General features: G+C 37.0%; 2 protein-coding genes across 2 annotated transcripts; both read right to left on the reverse strand.

Annotated features, from left to right (window-relative positions):
* Nucleotides 1–10,435: 10,435 nt before the first annotated feature.
* LOC103981572 (transcription factor bHLH146-like) lies at nt 10,436–14,899 on the reverse strand. The gene is made up of 5 exons (XM_065102434.1): nt 13,619–14,899; nt 13,265–13,538; nt 12,350–12,544; nt 10,886–12,169; nt 10,436–10,738 (listed from the first exon to the last, which is right to left on the reverse strand). The coding sequence occupies exons 4-5, from the start codon at nt 11,174–11,176 to the stop codon at nt 10,628–10,630; spliced, it is 402 nt and encodes a 133-aa protein (XP_064958506.1). The 5' UTR covers nt 11,177–12,169; nt 12,350–12,544; nt 13,265–13,538; nt 13,619–14,899; the 3' UTR covers nt 10,436–10,627.
* Nucleotides 14,900–15,106: 207 nt separating this feature from the next.
* LOC103980717 (ACT domain-containing protein DS12, chloroplastic) lies at nt 15,107–19,933 on the reverse strand. Its single transcript, XM_009397192.3, has 10 exons — nt 19,515–19,933; nt 18,996–19,053; nt 18,797–18,922; nt 18,598–18,692; nt 18,286–18,370; nt 18,125–18,184; nt 17,168–17,223; nt 15,533–15,638; nt 15,395–15,463; nt 15,107–15,300 (listed from the first exon to the last, which is right to left on the reverse strand). Exons 1-10 carry the CDS (start codon nt 19,646–19,648, stop codon nt 15,238–15,240), a joined length of 852 nt encoding a protein of 283 aa, XP_009395467.2. The 5' UTR covers nt 19,649–19,933; the 3' UTR covers nt 15,107–15,237.
* Nucleotides 19,934–21,100: the final 1,167 nt, after the last annotated feature.

Here is a 21,100-nt window from a genome sequence, read left to right on the forward strand (position 1 = left end):
CTTTTTCTTTATTTGTGCAAAAGTTTATATACCACATTTCTTGATTTCAATCAAATTTTTGCAAGTGCTACAAGTTTAGTTGCGCAAGGAACACCAATTTTGTTATAAATAAATGGTTTGCCAAAGAATGCCATGCACAGTTTTTATGGGTTTCTGTTTACACTCTCTTATTCTAGCAAAAATATTAGTCTTTGATTATTATGTAATTTACTCACATTATATTCATTGGCGGTCTCGATCGAAAGGGCACAAGCTATTGATCGATCATGCATTAACTGTGTCCTGTTGAGGCTCTGAACAAGTGGCATGTAGATCATATATACCTTAGTGTAGGATTAGGTGAGATTTGGGAACAGTGATGTAGATTGCTACCCATAATACTTTGATTTAGTTGAAAATGGATGTACGAGGGAAGAAGCAATTGTATATAAAGCCACATAAATTTATTAGTGGCCGCTTAGAGTTAAATGTATGGTATTGCATGCTTAAGCAAATGATTTTTATATCATCCACCTTTTGTGGGATCCGATATGTCTTCATATACCCTGCGGCTCATCAACCTATGTTCTTATAATTCCATGAAGATTCCCAACTCCCGAGGCATTCTGTATTTTAATAGCTTGGGGTGGTGGAAGACTGGAAGATTAGATATCATGATGCATCTTTGTTGTCTAAGTTATTATATTGAAAGTATCTTTTTAAAGAAAATTGCACAGACAGAGAGAGAGAGAGAGAGAGAGAGCGTGTGGTGGTCTCGTTCATGTTTCTCTCCTACTCTAAGCTTTTAAATCTGCACATATTTGAGTGGAAGCAGAGCGTGGAGAAATTTTTAACCTCAACATCCGACACAAATGCCTGTTTTGACTGATGCTTTGTTTTCTTGGAAGTTTGTCTTGTGAAAAGATATATTGCGACTGTGTTCACTTACTCTCAAAACTCTTTTTAAGTACTGGTTCTTCTGATTCATCTCCTCTCATGTTCTATCTTCAACCATAGTTATTTGTGCATTTTGATCAGCAAAGTCTCCTTGGTCTTTTAACAGTATTTATTGTCTGAGGGAATACATATTTGACCATCACCTTCTAAAGATGATAACAATAAAAGAAAAAAAGGATAATATTGACCTCTGTTGTTCCAGACTATTTCGTACTTGATCATCGCTTTGCTTGTTCCTTGTCACACGTTACACCAAAAATTCCTGGATGCCAAAAAGAAACCCTGTGTTCATTTAATCTACTTGCAGGTTTCCATGTTTGTGGGAATAGAATCTGCCATCATAATTGTGGAGTATGCAATTACCCAACAACCATCCATAAATTTTGGATGTGGTGAGCTTCTTCCCTGTATGCCATATGCACCTCATGAATTCCACTTTGGTAAAGCGGCGTTTACTTGACCTCCACACATCTGAACCCTTTTTTGGTTCACAGAATCACCCTTCTCTTTTCCTTTCTTCTTTGTTGTTTTGGTGATTTGGTGGGGGGAGAGGGGAGAGGGGAGAGGGGTGTGGAGGACTAGGATGATCCCCAAGGCAAGGGCCTCAATAACTCTTACTATGACCCTAACCAAACTGATCGAGATTCCACTTGTTGTAGAAACAATTTAATTTCTTGCAGAGAGAAATGGTAGGGAGACCTCTTCCAGAATTAAATGACATGCAGTGGAGAAGCCTATGATGATAGAGGGAGTGTGTGTTTACCATCTCTTTCAGAATTGTACTTCCACAATTTATTTAATGGCTGTCCTCACCCACCCAACCATTAATGGCTGAGTAGAGAGAAACTAGTCTTGACTACAACACTCTTTTAGTTGGGGGTTTTAGGATCATCCCCAAGTGTGAAATCCTCTCTTAACCAACCTGTGATTCATCAAGTCTGATCAGGTAAAAAAAAAGAATTGACATCAACTGAGTTCTTCTTGTTTTGACGAGCACACATGACTGTCAAATACTGATGTAATCATGTCCTGTTACTTATATATAATCCACCTTCCAGCCTTATGTCTCCAAAGTAAAGCAGCAGTTTTAGTTAAACTAAGCTCTAAAGGAAAGATAAGACCTGTGAGCCCAGCAAATGCCATGTGAACTGGGCAGCTTTTTTTGCTCATGGCATCAGTTTGGATTAGAACAAGGACTGATGTTGCTATGCTATACATGAGCCAAACACATTGAAGTGGGATGGATGCCTTGAGGAAGATTGTTTCTTCTCTAGTGGTGGTGGATTTAATGTGATGGACTGAGAAGTAATGGTGCATTATGTTAATACTTTCCCTTACATGAACATAAACAAAATGATGGGAGTCTATCCCCTCAATCTTCTGCTATGAGACAATGTCTCGATCAGTCTTCTAATCCAATTAGGTTTGATGTCATTGCCCATATGATGGCTCTTTCTCTTCCACGTGAAACAGCAAAGGTTTGAGTTGAGGCTGCCACTTCATCTCACTTCTCCTTCTTTTCTTACCTTCTCTCTCTACCTTTTGTATTCTTAACTCTCTCTCTCTCTCTCTCTCTCTCTCACAGAGGAAGTATTTAACTCCCTTCCTGCACAAGTCAATCACCACCACCATTTCATGTAACTCCTCGCATACTCTCCTTCTCCACCTGAAGCAGACTATGTCGTGAGCATCTTCTCCACTCATCCGCTACCTCCTTACATCCATGCTTTGAATTCTCCAGAGCTGTAAACTCTCCTATATATATACACCAAGGGATGGGGTTTGAGTTCCCCCATCGTGAACCGCGATCCCTTCCACCAATTCAGACTCGCGCCATTGACATGAAGCCACTGGAGGAAGACCAATCGAAGTCGACGAGCAGCGAAGAGGTGGAGCACTGTGTTACACCGAGGTCGGAGCAACAGGAAGCAAAGCCAGCATTGGTGTGCCCGCCGGCGCCGAGGAAACCTCGGCCGGCTAAGAGGAAGCTTCGGCCTCCTCCGAACGGCTACTACCCAGTGCCGACCGATCTCGCCTCGGTCTTTGTCCCGTTGCCGTGCCCAGCAAATAAGAAGGTGAGAGTGGGTTGATCGACTTCTCCCTGATGATATCTTGTAGCTTCTCTCTCTTCTCTTCTCTTCTCTTCTCTTCTCTTCTCTTCTCTTCTCTACATCTATGAAGGAAGATCCAGAAGAGGTGATGCTATGTTAGCTCTTTTCTTCTCTTGTTATCTTCCTTGGTGTGAAAAGCAATACAAGTTGGGATTGGAATGTTAAATGAAGTTTGATCTCTCTCTTCTATTTGAATTCTTGTTCATGTCATAACTCAGAGCTTATCCTTCTTCACTTACTATTATATTTGTTAATATCCATATATATATATGTATATCATTAAAATAAAGAAGGTTTATTTTTCATATTAATATGGAGAAATTCTGCTGAAACTGATACTAGAATTGCTCAAAGGAGAGTAAAATCTTTCTGTGACTTGGCTATGTGTTCTCCTCTCTGTTATGAAAAGAACAAGTCAAGAAGAAGAAGAGTGGAGAAGTGAGGCGGTGGGTGATGGAATTATTTCTCAAAGGCAAAAGCACATGAACAAATATAACAAAGGAAAAAGACTTATTACCTACCAACATTATTGGTGACAATGTTATGATGAATGGTGAATTGCAAGCAAAATTGTTTTCATTCTTTCACCTACATCTATCTATCTATCTATCTATCTATCTATCTATCTATCTATCTATCTATCTATCTATCTATCTATCTATCTATGACCCACCAAATCATGATGTTAAATTGCATACATATACCAACGAGAGATCTACATGAACCGTAAATGTCGTAACAAGTGTCGAAATGTATTATGATTCATCCATGCATTGGACAAGAGAGGACCCTCCCACCCCACAATTCTGTGCATAATTTCCATATGTCCCACCAATCTCTGCAGCTCCAGCCATTACTCTTACCTTTTGTTTGGTTCCCACTCATTACTCTCTACCTTAGGTTGCAAGCAAAGATATCTTTTTTGTGCTTTTTTGGTCTTTCACACCCAAATCTTTATCCATCTATCATTTTGCAATCTCTGCATGCACAAGCAAATCTTGAGATTGTTAGTTTCACCTAAACAGATCTGGATTCAGGATCAGAAGCATTCGAGTTGGATTTGATGGTACAGAGGATAAACGAACCAATGATCACTCTCACTGAATCCAGGTCCTTTTTTACCAGCAGCTTGCCATCATTGATGAGCAAGCAATGAAGAGAAGGACTTCCTCGTGTCAGGCCAAGAGGAAATGACAGAGGATTAGTTCCCATGCGTACGTAGATAATTAAGAGAAGGGAATTGGTTGTCCTACTTTTCAACCATCCCAGGTAGCAAGGAGGAAATGTACCATTCCTTTTGGCCATCTTCCCAGTGAAACATTGCTTCATAGGATTCTATTGTTTCACCGTCTCCGCAGCACTCGCTTTCGAAGCCCACGAGGAAGATGGGAACAAAACATTTGAGATGCAACTGCAGTCTCAGGTTTGGCACTTTCCGATTGTCTAAGAGTCGGATGCAATGCCCACATCCAAATTGCATTCAATGACTCTTTGGCACTGTCAATCTGGTTGAAATTTAGGCAGTCTACTAACAATCAATTCTTGATGTATTATGGTTTAATCTACCATCGATTCAGAGATACGACCGACTGATACGAAGCATTCAACCAGTTTTGCTCTGTTTCACGAGCTGATCTGCTAACATGAACAAAACGAAAGAAAGACAGGAAGAACACAAAACTCAATCACCACTTGAGAGCTTTTCAGGATAACTCTCGATAGAACACCACCATGAGAGCCAACTTGATCCGACATTGAGATGAGAAGATATGGTTTGAGTTCTGGTTGATACTTCTTGCAGTGTGAGGAGACGGAGACAAGGTGGCAACATGATTTGTACGTACAATTGGACAATGAGTTCTTTGCCGGTGGCCTGCGGATAGAAAAAGCTGCATGTCTACAACTTGATGGCCCATTACAGTGTGCTCATAATTTGCCTTGTCTTTGGGTGGCTTGGAGATGGACTTCGCTAATGGATGAGCCAAATTTGATCCCAACACTCTGTAAATTTTTTGTGGGGAAAACATCACAGTATTTAGAACTAAAACAAGCTTCAGGACAAGCATGAAGATAGTAGTTTTCTCAGGATCTGATCCCTCTACTCTCAATACACATACATCAATAAGCAGCAGTCACTTCAGTTCAAAGTTTTGAATTCTTTTCACATGTCATTTGATCAAATTGGACACAAAGGTGGAAAGAATTATATTATATATATATATATATATATATATATATATATATGTATATATGTATATGTATATATGTATATATATATACACACTCAAATAATGTTATTTCGAGAAATTTGATAGATCTAGATCAGAAATGTTATTCGGTCAATCCGTGCATGCTTTGTGGAGTGATGATTGATCCTTTGTCCATTATTTGCTTCTTTCGTTTTACAAATCTCGTTTTGCTAATAATTATCGCTTGTATGTGATACTGTTTAGGTAATTTCAACCGAGGTATGTGATATTGTACTGTACCGGTGTTTCGAGGTTTTGTTCGGTACGGTATGGTACCAGTGTACCAAGCGATACACCAAGGCGTACCGAGCGGTACACTTTGGTGTACAGAATAATTTTATATATTTTATTTATTACTATAGCATTGTAGCACTGTTACAGTGTAGCACTGTAATACTATAGCACTACTATAGTGTAATACTGTAACATTGTAGTGGTACCGAACGGTCCACGTACCGATATGTCGTCGGATCGGTACGTACCGTCCATACCGGACGGTACCATTCGGTATTGCATACCATGATTTCAACTATGTTCGTGATGACTATAATCAGAATCAAATCGGACTATTATCCGAGGCTCCTCTTTTTGTTTGAAGCTCGAGTGAAAACCATTCAAGTTATTTTTCTGCCAATGTCAGAGAGGGTGAAGGAGCCTTACACTTAGCACATCAGCTAATTCATCAAGTCACTTCATGAGTCAAGGAATCCTAGGAAGACAGCCATGGCTGCATGCTGCCCTTTGAGTAAGCTTCATAAACACCCCTTCCATGTGGAAGTTGGTCACCTTCCTCACACCCAAGGAAACAACTGGTACATGCATTCTGGTAATGAACTCATCTCCTACTTTCAGCTTCAATGGACAAAAATACAATCTTAGAATGCTCCATTCTTGACAGTGTCAGTCTCTCCATTAAATTGTGCCACTCTCCACCTCTGAGTAAAGACAAACTGACAGGGGCTTGAAATTGGCACTGCCAAGTTGAAGAGCACAAATGGGTTGAAATGTAAGCCAAAGCCAGAGTGTAGGCATTTAAAAGGAGCAGTAGAGTAAAAGATGAAGCTTTCAGAAGGGTCCAGTGTTGTACTACTGTTGCCTTCCTCCTATATTTAAGTCTCCCCCACCTGCAAGCTTTGATTGCTTCGATTTGTGGATACATGGCATCATCACCTGCCTGTTAGTAATTTTCTTTTCTGGTCAGTGGAAAACATTAATCTACATAACATGAACACAATCAAAGCAGCAAAAGAATTGGCTGCTTCACCTACTCCTGTAGGAAGAACTACAAGCCATTCCACTTGCTTTGGCTTAATATCTATATGACTATGCTGTGATTTGTGATCCACCAACCTCTGCTGCATTGGATTGTGGATAAATAGTGCCCATCACCTTCTTTGCAGTAAATGTCAAAAAAAAAAAAAAAAACACAAACCAAACCATGGAAAACTGGTTATCATCATGGTTGAAGAATTGAGATTTAGTGAAACTATTTTGATATATGTATCTATGACTAGATGGACCTGTTGTAGAAATAACTAATCTGATGCTTATAGGATAAAGTTTTAATTGTGTCTATTCATTAATTATATATGTTTTGTTAATTCTTTCTCATAATTGTGTCTATTCATTAATTATATATGTTAATTATTTTTATTGGAGCAAATATAGTAACTAAATGCGACGAGAAATCGAGAGTTATCCATGAATTGAACTTAAAGTACATCATGATGTGGAGTCTCTATTGAGCTAGACCTCATATGCATCACTAATGTGATATATCATCCTCACAATTTGTCATGAAAGATCAATAAAGGGTTTGGTTATAGGAACATCAATTATGTCTCCAATGGCAAAGATGATCTTTTGGCATCTGACTGTCAATTCTCATCAACCATCAACCTGCCATTAAGCCCATGTTCAACCCAATGGCCTACTCACACAGTTAAAGTGGCAATCAGCTTTTCAATAGTTATTACAACTGAAGTTATTGTGAAGTCTCTGATTTCCCTCTTTAGATGGAGTCTAAGTTGATCAACTGATCCAAAAGCACTTTGACTCCCACTGATGTCAGCCATTTTAGTGCCATTTCAGAAGCTTTTGGAGGTGAGGATTTGCAGCAGTCTTTGCCCTCCATTGACAAGACTCACCCCTTCTTCTCTGAGTAGCCTGCTGCAATCTCTCCACCCAAGTTCAAAACCCGTTTTGACCACCTCCAACAATTAATACAGAGATTGAGTATCTTATTCTCTTGATTCTGAAGCAATGAGACTGAAAGATCAGAGAGTTTTCTTTTTAGAATTCTGTGTTTCAATTATGGACTATTCACACTGGGAGTCTGGGAAGAAGCTACTTTTTCTAGGTTACATGTTACTTGTTAGGCTGGGAAGAAGCTATTTTATTTTTTCTAGGTTACATGTTACTTAGTTACATATAACATTTTATTTCTAGTTTGAATGTAGCAGAAAGTAAACGATCTTAAAATTAAAATATACTAATTACTAAGCAAAATGACATGGTTTCCTTGTACACAGTAGTACATATTTATCCTATGGAAGCAAAGAAAAATACAAATATAATAGGTCCAAAATTTATACACAAAATATATATTGGTCATTGTCTATATCTACACTAGCATGAGCTTGAACGTACTTCCTTCCCTACCCAATCACTTGGGTGGAGTACTAATATCCTTACCTATAAAATAAGACTTATTGTTAGTAAATATAAGTCTTTATAGCTTCATTCAAGTGAGCATATATCATATCATTTATATAATATTTTAAAATCATAATCATAAGATAATTAATAATAAACACCCTATCATATGATTTCTTTAGTAAGCATTACCCTACAATATAACATATACAAAATAAAGAGATAAAATTCTATGTCGAAATAATTCAGAATGTTTATATGAATATGTAGAAAATATAGCAAATTCATAAACTTTTATACCTCGTATCATAACATATATATGTGCACTTCCATACAACATGTCATTGTAATATATATATATATATATATATATATATATATATATATATATATATATATATATATATATATATATATATATATATATATATATATATACTCTCATACTATAAGTCATAATATATACGTGTACTCTCACACTACATGTCATAATATATACGTGCACTCTTATATCGTATGTCATAGCACATACGTGCATTTTCACATAGCACATCATAATATATATGTATACTTTCATATCGTACATCATAATATATATATGCACTGCATATCGTAATATATCCGTACACTCTCACATAGTATATCAGAACTCTCATACTATATGTCATTATATATGCATCCATACATGACATTTTTATTGCAATTCATATATTTTTATGCTTACAAAATATAAATATTGATATTGAGCTTATAACTAGCTTATGACGATCATATTCATCGAAACCTATCTTCCAAAATACCTTATGTATATGATAATTTATATAACCACTATTTTATAGTAAATTATACAACCATAATCTATACAACCACTATACTTACCTGATTGAACCCAAAAATGTCGATATCAATGAAAGACCATGGTTCTTAATAATCAAGTGTGTTTGAGAATGATACACTTATCAAATTGAGAATATAGGATCATGAGATACCTTAATTAAGAACTCTATCTCTCGAATTATTGATTTAAAATAATTTATAAAAAATTAATAAAATCTCTTATAAAATAGACTATACTTAACATAAAAATTCATCTATATTTCACTACCAATTTTTCAACAATTCACTATATAAACAAATGAACTTATCAGTATCAATTAAATCATTGTAAAATTCTACGAAGAGATTTTACTTCACTATTCTAGCCGAGTAAACAATTTTGAATCATCATAAAATTTTGTAGAAGACTAGAAAACATATAAAAATATACACACACCAAAATTTAGCTTAAAACCAAATCATTTGGAGGCTAAACTACCCTCCTAATTTAACTACCAACACCTATTTTATTATGTTAAGACTGAGTTAGGATTATCTGAACTTATAAGCCTTATATCTTGGTACACAAAGACAGTATTCACTCAATTCCAAATGTCATAGAACTCTAAAGGAATCATTTAAAATATATCAAGAGGCCAAAATCTAATCATATCCCCTAAGGAGGTTAATTTAGCTTGAATAATTTTTTTTTTCAAAAATAGGAGATTCTAAGTACCTTAGATTAAGATAGTAATAACTTTATGCACTAATCTCATATTAAAGTCATACTAGAGGTTTTAGAACCATAAAAGAATCATCTAAAAATATCAAAAAATTAAAGATAAATTTGAAGTATAGGTTACTCAAAACTAGTTGGAAAATCAGCCTATAATGTGTAAAATCGAAATCCTAGGTATAGTAAGGGAAGAATTATTTTTTTCTTACCTCGATCTTCGTTAGAGCTATTTCATGACCTCACGAGGGATATTAAGAGAATGACTAAAGAAAAAGAGAATGGATCGTGAGTTATTAGGTTAGTAAAGATGATGATACCAAAATTAAAATAGAGGTACTTAAGAGGTTGCCTTGAGGTACAGAGTTCAATCTCATTAGGCCTCATTTCAAGTTTTTTTCTTCTTTTACTAATATAATTTTAATGTTGCAACAACTTTAATTTTGTTTAGTTTGGTTAGAACAAAAATGATATTTTTGATTTAAACTCATCATTCAATCTTACTTAAAAATGATTTGTATCCTCATTTAATTTTTTATTACCTAAGTATCTTATTACCCTATATATATGAGGTTTAAAAACTAAACTTTCTTATTTTAATTATGTTTAAACTTATTCAAGCTTTAAAATTCAGATCAATGACAATTCAATTGTCAATATGTATGCTTATTATTATAATTTAACCTTATATTCAAGCCCGCTAACACACTTTGGCTTCTTGTGCTATGCTTAATGTCAACATTAATGCTTATGCATACTTAATCAATATTTTGACATAATACTAAGAATGATATTTTTGAAAAACATATATTTCAATATTAAAAAAAAATATGAACATATTATTTATTATATAAAGTGATGATAACAGATTATTTACACATTATAAATCATATTATTTATATATGTGAGACTTACATCACTGCGTTGACCTTCATAAAAACCACTTCTTTTGAGGCATAATTTTATTCACTAGATGAACATGTTACATTGATCAAACTTACATTCTCAAATTATAATTACAGAGTAGCTTTCTGAACTACGATACATTGTTGTGTACAGTATCAAACTGAAGCCTTTGACGTAAGCAGAGCTCAGTGGATCTCAACAAGAACCCTGAGGATGCTCACCTATAGCTGTAGGCAAACCATGTAACTCTTCGCTTCAAACAGCAGCTCATGCAGACCCATCGTGCTCCCTCCGGGCAAAATCCTCCTCAGAGTTTGCATGCGTGGGTCGAATCAATCGCTGCCTCTACTCTTCTTGCTGCAGCTCCTCGGTTGGATTTCTAGACCTGAGCGCATCGACATGAGCTGCAGACCTCGAAACAACCAAGTTAGGTCGGGAGGGACAAAGCTTTCGGATAATGCCATGGTACTTACTCATAAAATGGATGTTGTAGGAGATCGGCAAAGCTTCGTCTTGTGACTATGATGCTCGAGCTTGTTTCTCAAGGCTCGGCTCCATTTGAATTCACTGGCTGATAGCACCAGCGCCATGTCAACTTCGAATCTTACTGCCTTTTCGATCTTCTCATCTTCTGTTGCAGTGCAAGAACTCAAACTATGAGCGGCTGTAGCGAGAGCTGGCAACAGATAACCAACATAATCATGTAAGAAGCTTGCATGAGCTGAAGCATTTGATTCAGATGAATCGGCAACGGCCTCCTTCTGCTGCATCCAGTTGAAGAAAGGTGGCTGCCACTGCAGATATCAAAGAACGCAATTATCACAAACAGGTTAAGCTATGATGATGTTGACGAATAAGTAATGCAATAGAGAGAGAGAGAGAGAGAGAGAGAGAGAGAGACCTGGTTTACCTTGTTGTAGCTTGAAATGATGACAAGGGTAGAAGAATGGCTTACATATAAGGAGTTGGTGAGAGCAGAAAAGCCAAGATGGATTGCCTATAACAATGCAGTCTTCCGAGACATGGAGAATCAGTCCATAAGCGAAAAATAATTGAATGGCAAAGGGACAGATTTGGAAGAGACACAAATAAGTAGAGGCAGTGGACAGAAGGCGAAATAGATGGGGCCAAAGAGTAGAACCAGCAGGACCATTTCCAAGGGATGTGGCAAAACCCTCTTCGTATGATCTGGGCTCAGACATTTAAGGAAGGAAGGAAGGAAGGGGAAGCTTGGTGCTGGTGCAGCAGCACATGGTGGCACATGCACCCTTCTGCTGTGCCGAAACCCTACCATGTGCTCCAGGGAGCCAAGACACCAAGGCCTCTACAAATGCCATCACATGAGTCCAACCAACAGTACCATTTACCCCAAGTCTCTCTCAATGCCGTACCTCCTCTCTCTCTCTCTCTCTCTCTCTCTCTCTCTCTCTCTTTCGTTGTGTACATTGACATACAGAATCAATCTACAAAAATGTGTAGAGAGATAGATGGACCTTTAGAATAAAGAGATGTACTCAAGGTAAAAAGCCCGGTTTTCTGGTTTTGCAGAACTGACATAAGGGGTGTAAACAAGAACCTTGGAGGTGCATGCCACTAGTTGTTTGCCAAGCTTCAACACTCTCTACTTGTGAGGAGATATGTATGCCTTGCAAATATTAAGTCATAATGTAGCAGATTTAATTTTCATTCATTTCCCCCCTTCTGCTCTCAGTTGTAGTTGATGGTAACTTCATCAAAAACAAGAGGGCTTGGTTCTGCAGCTCCTGAAAACAATATGGTTATAAAGCAAATTGTAATACAGGTGAAACTTTCATGTTTAAGAAAAATACAGCAAAATCAATCGAAAATACTTTCTGGTTATGCTTGCAAGATCAACAGCAAAATAAACCTTGAAGGAAACTGGCATGTCCTTATTTCTTCATGGACAACAAGACAAAGAATACCTGTGTCAATGAGGTTACATGCTTGCCTTAGGCAATGGCAAAAGTCAATGAGAGTCAACTGATGGTGAAGTTGTATTAGAATTAGAAGCAAGCACTCCTTTTCTGGCTCAGTCCGGGCAAAAACTTCACAGAAATGGAGCCTGTCACAGGAGAATGATGCAACGATTGTGTGCATTTAACATCTCTCCACAAATCCTGCAGTGAGAAAGTATCTTGTAATCTCTTCAAGATCATGTATATAGCTAATTCTCGCAAACTTCCACTGTAATTTGATCTCTTTGTTGCATCAACATGCTCAACTTTTTAGGAAATTAAAAGCATTAACAATGTCCTCTGAGAATAAAAGACCACTTTACTCACTTGAGGATCAACACATGTCATCACATACTATTTAGTTGAAAATGTATTTGACTGATACATGCTTGCAACTAGGTGTACCTTGTTCTGTTGTCAAGCACTCACATCAAGCATGTCAAGATGTTCATCGCAGTGTTTCATGAGTAACAAGATGGGCAAATCTATCCCTTTTTCATTAAAAAGAATGGCTCTTAACATGTAACAGTCTATCATGCTGCATTCTCTGCTCTATATAGTTTGACTTGAAGTGCAAAAGGTCATCAAGTTTAAGAATACCAATGGCTAGTTACATATATATAATCTAAATATCATAGTCGTTCCTTATAAAGAAGCCTTTAAGTCAAATAAATATGACTATGTAATTGCTCGTATATTATGAAGATCCATGTGTAGTGTCAAGAAGATCATATTGATGGAACAGTGCCACTTGATTATTATTTTTTTTTCAAAAACAGCAATCAATATGACCTAAGGGGTATCTTTAAAGGTGAAAAAGATGGAGTTAGTGGGAGTAAATATGTTGCAGAAATGATTAACCATTAGCAGTAGATCAGGTACCTTCCACACATCATTTGCTGAGACACTGATCCTCTTTGTAAAAATTACTAAACCCTCAGATACCTTGTAAGAGTAAGAACTTGGTAAGCTTCTTCTTTCCACACCATTGAAGTGTCCAGCTTTCAGCTTGAAGAAGTGCCAATGGGGGTGTCATTGATGTGGTCTCCCAGATAGCTAAGCTTGTTTTGAACTTTGCATGGACAGTGCTTCCAGGTGAGAATGAAGAGTAGGTGCCCAAATCATATTCTCCATGATTAACCCAGGGTGAGCAGAGCTGCAGGTGATCATCTGCATATAAGTTCAAGGATGGAAGACACTGCAGTAACTCAAAAAAGAAACCAATCATGTGTATACCTGACAAAAACTTGAAAATGGGACCATCCATTGCTTCAAGGACATCGATAAGGTACAATAATGTAGCACAGTTGGTTTTCCTTTATTGCAATCATGGAGCTCTAATGATCGTCGACAAGTTCAAAGAGCAATTCACTGCTTGCCAACTATCTATTTCAGTAATATCTGAACGAAAATACACCGTCTCTTTCTTCCCTCTCACTTAGGTAAATTCTCTTCGAGGAACGATGTTGTAGTATGGAAATCAACTAGACCAAACTAAAGCGGAACAGATTGTGTTAAACGAGAACTACTCTTTACAATCATTCCCAGATTAGAAGATATGAACTAACAACATCTGTTCGACGAAATGCCTCCCTAAGTCCTTAATACGTAAAGCAGAGAGACTGAGGTGAGTCCGCAGGATCCTTCTCATGTGATAAAGACAGTAATGGGGCCATCGGGAGCTACTCAACTCAGCAGCAACCGATTCATGAAGCTTAGGTTGGATGCATCATCTTGATCTTATCTCGGAGCAACTGATCATGTTTATATCTCTACCGAAGGAGAAGAAAAAGGGAAATTTGCTTCTTTTTTCCTTGAAGCCAATCGCATACATAAAGAATCGAGCCGAAATGCAGACAAGTCCAAAAAGGGAGGGAAAAGAGGTGAAACAATCAATAACTAGAGCTTCCCGATGCCCCATTCCAAATCGAGCTGTGGATTGCTCATGAGAAGATAAAAGGCGAGAGCTTTCCACCGACATGATCGGGTCTTGTGCGCGCACCTGGACGAGGAGCGGGCAAGAATGGTCAAGGAAGGAAGGAGAAGGGCCGGAGAACAACCGAATTCAAAGCCGTCCGCTCCGGCGTATACGACGCCGCCCAACAAAGGAGAGAAATGAGATCTTCTTCCCGTGCTTCATCGATGGCTCCATATCGATCGACTCGATCACTTCCTCCAATCTTAAAAGCAACTTTAAAAGTCGCATGACTCTCCTATTAATTGGTACATCAATGACTCTCCAACACGTAAAACTTTAAAAGTCGCATTTGCCTGATCGACGCAAGCGATGATGCGATGCGCGAGTTTTGTCACGTGATTCGCGGACAAAGATTTGGAAGCGCATCAAATCAGTCCTCACTCACAGAACACTTTCCTTCGCCAAATACCTGCGTGCAAATGGCAGGCAGTGGTCTCCGCCAAGGTAAGGAGCACTTTCCTTCCATGGCTTCCACCGGCTTTGATCATGGTATCGACGTCGAGTTGTGAACCTGTTTTGGGAACCCCAGAGAGAGAGAGAGAGAGAGAAGAAGAAGAAGATAGTCAATGACTTCAACCACTACCTCGCCTTTAACGTTCATCAAAGAACGAGATGAGATAGTTCTGCTTTGCTATGATTGGCAAACAGATGAGTTAGCATTCCCTGATGGAATTACTGCAACACCTAAAGAAGAAAAAGGTTTTCGATGATCCAATAGGAGAATGACATAATTGTTCTATGTTGCATTCGGAAAAATGCTGACTATATATAGATTGAGAAATTTTGGTTCAATACAGATTTGTTGGCTTCCAATGAAAAATATTCAGACCATAATACCAATTCTTTGTGGTAAACATCTGTCATGTTTGGAAAAATCCTAAAAGCTTGCCTCCTCCGTTGTCGGCCTCCTCAAGAAATAACGCAAGCTATTTGAGAGAACCTATTGAACATATAACAGAGGATGATATTAACATCAATTCAGATGTAAAGAAGCTCCTCAATATTTATACAAGTGCAGAGAATAAGATGATCACCTGCTGCAGAGGCTTAATGATTGGTTTATCTCTGTAACTTACATGGAACTTTGCTTTAGCCAACAGTCCCTAAAAGAGATAAGAGTTCGAATCAGAATATGTAGTATGATGATTCAATCATCTTGTAAAAGATTATACCTCGGTATCGAACTCTCCAGACTGGACTGTGATATTTATATCAGTGATGATCTTAACCAGATCTACCAGCAACCCAGGATAGTCTGCTGTCTCCACGATGAGTAAGCTGAATGGCAAAGAGTGAATGCACATCAATTGTGAAATGTGAGTTTACAGAGTTTTTCGAGTTTGCGAACGGATTGCCTATTAAGGCACTTCACATGTGCTGAACTCCAAACAGTTTAAGCCATCAAATACATTGCTTTCCGAAGAAATATATATGTTTAGTTCTGATGACCACAAGTTATAGTTGATCCTTAAATTCGCTTTGTGTCAGATAAAGCAAATTAAGGTCCCAAGTAGAAAAAAGATATTATTCTTATTCTTGTTTCTCTTCTCTTAGCAGGAGTTGTTTACAGCCAAAAAACTGCTACTTAAGCAGAGTAGTAGTTCCTGAAGATTCGATTGCACAGAAGTCGCATCAAATTACATTCAAAATGATATAGTTAAGACAAATTGGTCATCCACATGATTGAAAAAATCCTGGCATATGAGATGCTATCTGAATTCATGAGTATGCATTTCATTTTAAGGCATGTAATCCAAAATAAATACCATAGATAAAAGTAAAGTCATTTTGTATATGTTTAAACATCCTTCAAAGTTAAACAAAAGAGAATGGCTAATATTGGAAAAATGGATCAAGGAGGGTTCCATATAAATATCATTACAAATGAATTGTAAAAAAGGAATTAATGAGAACAAAGATATATATCTATCATCTTTCAACAAAAAGTGCAGCTTCAAGGGCCAGAGGAATTTTTGTTTTGAATGTAAGAATTAAAAGGATAACCATAATGCAACAACCATAAAAATGTGATCCAGATCTGTTTAAAAAAAGGATATTACAATTTATCTACATGTGGTTTAGCCCCAATTTGACATTACTGCAATCATGGTCCAAAAAATGGCACTTGACTCACTCTAGGATTTTCCCTTACTGACATGCCATAAAATCTAACATGTGAATGACACTTACATGGGGTTTCAAACCCAAAAAGAACAATCCTAAGTAATTTCTTTGTTGATCTGGAGCTCAATGTCATCAATTAAAATAGTTGTCGGATGTTTTACAACTAAAATCAGGCAATTGCTCTCATCTAAGAACTTAAACCCCAACTCATATATCACTCACATGTTGGATTTCATGCCATCTGAGTAATCAAAAGCACAGTGAGCAAATGACCTAAATTCAAGTAAGTTAAATGTCATTTTTTTTTAACCATAGAATAGTATCAGTAAGACCCTATGATAAAATCAAACAAGTAGGACCATTTTTGATAAGATAATAAAAAGTTTATACATCTTTTATTCTTGCTTCTCTTAGTTTGGCTGGTGATATTATCCAAAATGGAGCTTAATGGTGGTAAATGATCTATGTAGCCAACCCCAAGTAGTTAGGAAATAACAATGTGTTGTCGATGTTGTCATTGTTCTTGTTGTCTATATTGGTAGGACAAAGGAGGTGAAGATTAGGTCATCGGATCTGAAACTTCATAATGTTGAAGGAATGTCCTCGTCTTCCATAAGACGGCAGACTCTATTTTATGTCTACTGATCACAGAATCAGAGAAAGAATGGCTCAAATATGTATACCTTCGGTCAGGCCCATCATCATAAACTTCTATATGGGTAGCAATATCCACATCAACCTGAACACAGAAAGCAAGGATTAGAAGTTAATTCTTGAAACAACTAGAACTAGAAATCTAAATGATGACGAACCAAGAATCTCACTAATAAGTTACAACTTATGATTAAGATGATGTTATATGTATACTGCAAAGAATATATGTAGCTAGAATACAAAAGAGCTGTTCTGTCTCTGAAAGGTGAAATAAGGTGGCTTCTGAGTCATTATAAGGGAAGAATTCTGATATCAACAATTTGAAAGACTTGTTAAAAGCTATCGTACATCTTCTCTGGTCAGAGAGGAGTAATTGAATTGTTTCATTAAAAGGAACAAAGTCGGGAGCAAATTTTCAGGAACATTATAGATTTGACAAGGACATCTGCAGACATAGAAGCATTGGAACATCACACTTCCAAATAATTCTATATCTTCTTGTTGTCGGGCTGTTTGCATGTGGGGAGTGACAGATTATTGTTTTTTATGTTTTGCAGGGAATCAGTATTTTTCCTTAGAACGAGTCTTAACTTAAGTTTGGTTTCTAAGTGTGTGATATAATTAGCCATGTAGCTCAGTTTTTGGAAATGAAATCTTAGTTATTTCTATATAAGACAAACATGATGCATGCAGCCCTTGCAAGCCGAGCTAAGTTGTAGAAATTACCTTGAAAGGATAGGCCAACCTCACAAGATATATATGTCTAGACACGAACAGTCTGATGGAAGAGAAAATTGTCTTTTTCTCCCTTAAATTACTCCACAAAAGCAATATCCAAGAAAACAAGGAAGAAATAGGGGCACTGAATCTATGTGAATTTTTTTAGATGTCTCCTCTATTTTCAGAAAAGCTATAGGTTAAAGATGTCTTTAAGCATTTTGGTCCTTCGAATCTATGAGTTCTTTGCATATGTATAATGAGAGAACCTCTTGTGTAGGAGGCTCAACTCCAAACGTTGCTCCCATTGCCAATTGGCTGCTAGACTCCTGGCAAAACCAATATAAACATCAGATTATATGAGGAAATTTGTTTTAATATATTTACATGAACACAAGAAAAGTACAGCAAAAAACACCAATCATTGTACCGGATGATACTCGATCAAATTGTTTATAATTGTTAAGCGTATTGCTTCTAGCAACTCTGGATCTTCAATTTTGCGGCCGGTTGACCTGCACAGCCCCATTTCACGAAACTTAGCAATCCTTGATACATATAAGCAACTGCAAGAACCAAAGCTACGGCTGATGTGTGAAGAACATATCAGTAGTGATACATCAGGTTGCTGTAGAAAACAAACCTATCACAATTTGCAAACAGTAGCAGGAAAGAATCATCCACTAACACTCAGATAACTATCTCAGAAAACAAAATGACAACAGTTTATAAGAGAGCTTACATGCTAGTTATTGCAAATTTGTTGTGCTTCCCGGAAGAATCCAAGTAAACATTAGCTTTGACAACATTTAGGCCTAGATTCTTAAGGGACTTCATCTTCCCAATGGAAAAACAAACTGTCAGCTTTTAGTGAAATAAACATGAAGAAGAACAATGCTGCCCTTCCAATGCCTGCAATCTATTTAAGGTCAACAACATACAGTGTCAAGAAGAGTCCCGAGGCGGTCGCCAAAGGTTATCTCCACGATAGTTGCATCTGGGTCTGAGTCCTGATCTATGATAACTTTGGGAGTAGGAATTGTGTCAGTCTCATTAGAACTCCCATCCTGTAAACCCAAAAATTCTGAATGATACATAAACGATCCAAGTACTGAACAATAGTAAATTAAGATTTCTTACCTCAACAGTTGTCGGAGATGCTGCTCTTGGAACAGTTATAGCAGCATCGGAATATAATCTAGAAACCCAAGGAATAGATCAGCTCCATGCAATCATAACTTGAGAAACATGAATGAATCAATGAAATGCATCGTTCAAGTGTACAAATCTGGAACAATCTTAGCAGTAAGTGTCAAAGTTTCTCACATTTGACCGTTAGAGCCAATAGTAGGCACTTACAGATTCAACTTTTTGAAACGGAGTCCAATTCCAAAGATCATATAACTCAAAAAGGCATACAATAAACGAAACAATCAAAGAGTGAAGATCAAACATGCATCCAGAACAATAGACCTCAACGACCTGCAAAAGATGCAGTTTTGTTGAACAATGAAACCAAGAACTGCCACAGTCACCACAACATTGGCATGAATCGTTGTACAAAAACCTAACTTTCAAGCCTAAAGAATCACAGGAAGAAAGGTACTTGCTACCGAACCAATCAATTTGCAGAAACCGAGGCAGTAACCAAGGCAAAACCTGATCTTCGAGGCGATTGGAGCCACGAAAGGGGGACAGCGGAGGGAACAGCATCGAAGCCCCGGCAAGCAGTTCTCCCCTGCCCTCGCGGTGGGCCTCAGACAGAGGCTCCCGGAAGCCATGGCGACGGCCATTCCTCCTCTTTGTTCACCAAGACACAAACTTTGCTTCTCTACTCCTCTTTGTTTAGGATTCCTGTCAATGTTAGAGGGAAGCAAAGGAAGAGGAGGTAAGGGCGGTGGCTATCTCCGAAGCACCATTATCCACCCATCCAAATCTCACCCCCACCTGTCCCTGTCTACCTCTCCTCCCTAAAATCATCTCCATTTCCATTTTTCACATTAAAAAGGAAAAGGGAGAGGATGCAGAGAAGCCACCCACCACCATCTACAGATTCTTCTTCTTGTGAGTGTGGATAATGGTGAGTTGATGGTGTCACAAAGAAATAACTAAACTACTACATTATATATATATATATATATGATTGTTCGAAAAAATATATCTTTTTTGATTTTTTTTTTCAGATGATATCTCTTTTCAAAATTTTTAAACCATCATCTTCTATTTTAAAAATCTTAAAAATATCTCTCAAAAGCTGTTCATAGTGTTTTCCAATGCAAATCCAGAAAATTTATTTTGCCAATTATTTGCAATATTTTGTGAATTATTTTTTATCCATAAAAATACTATATTCTTTTAAAAAAATATTGCATAATATTTTTATTTCAAAAACACTGTGATATCAAAAACATTGTATAGTTTTTAAAATAAAATATTATACAATATTTTATGAATAAAAATCAACTCATAAAACACTATAAATAGTTAGTGGAAAAAATATATATTTGGACAAAAAAATATGATAACTTTTTAAGGGGTATTTTTAGAACATTAAAAATTGAGGGTGATGATTTGAAAATCTTGAAATAGGTATCACATAATGTTTATTTGTGTAGTTTTATTTGTTTAATCTTCTACTAAATGCTTTCAAAATATCAGAATTTACAAGGGAAATAAAATCATAAAAGATATACATACCTCTTAATATTTTTCTTAACAAAAAACATTAGACATTAAAGCATAATTAGCAACCAAGATTTTAATCTCCAATTCACTTTGCACTTCTGAAATTTCTTTCTTTAGTCAGAAAAAAAATATATGTATGATATTGTTTAGCTTCATGGGGTGCAGTCTGTCAAAAATCATCAGGAGAAATAATTTGGAAGAAATGCTTATAGAAATCAGATCCACTTCCCAGCATTCTTCATCACTGATGGATTGCTTTGATTGTCACATGATGAAGTGGGAGAAGATAGGATTGCTGAGTCATGAATACCACATTCCAGCAAGAAGTAGGCCATGCTGATGCATAATTTAGGTAGAAGAGAAGACAACCCATTAGATTGTGAGCAAGCAGAGATATCCCTTCCACATGGAATATTATTTCTTGTTTATCTGCACTATTACACTGCCAACTCTGGCACTCCCAATACATCCAGGGAACATGGAGAACTAATTCTAGTTGGTAATAGTTGATATGATCTTATGCATCAAAACTTGTTTGGGATCATTATCATCATCATCAT

This window comes from Musa acuminata, chromosome BXJ2-4, assembly GCF_036884655.1.
Source record: "Musa acuminata AAA Group cultivar baxijiao chromosome BXJ2-4, Cavendish_Baxijiao_AAA, whole genome shotgun sequence".
Classification (NCBI taxonomy): Eukaryota; Viridiplantae; Streptophyta; class Magnoliopsida; order Zingiberales; family Musaceae; genus Musa; species Musa acuminata.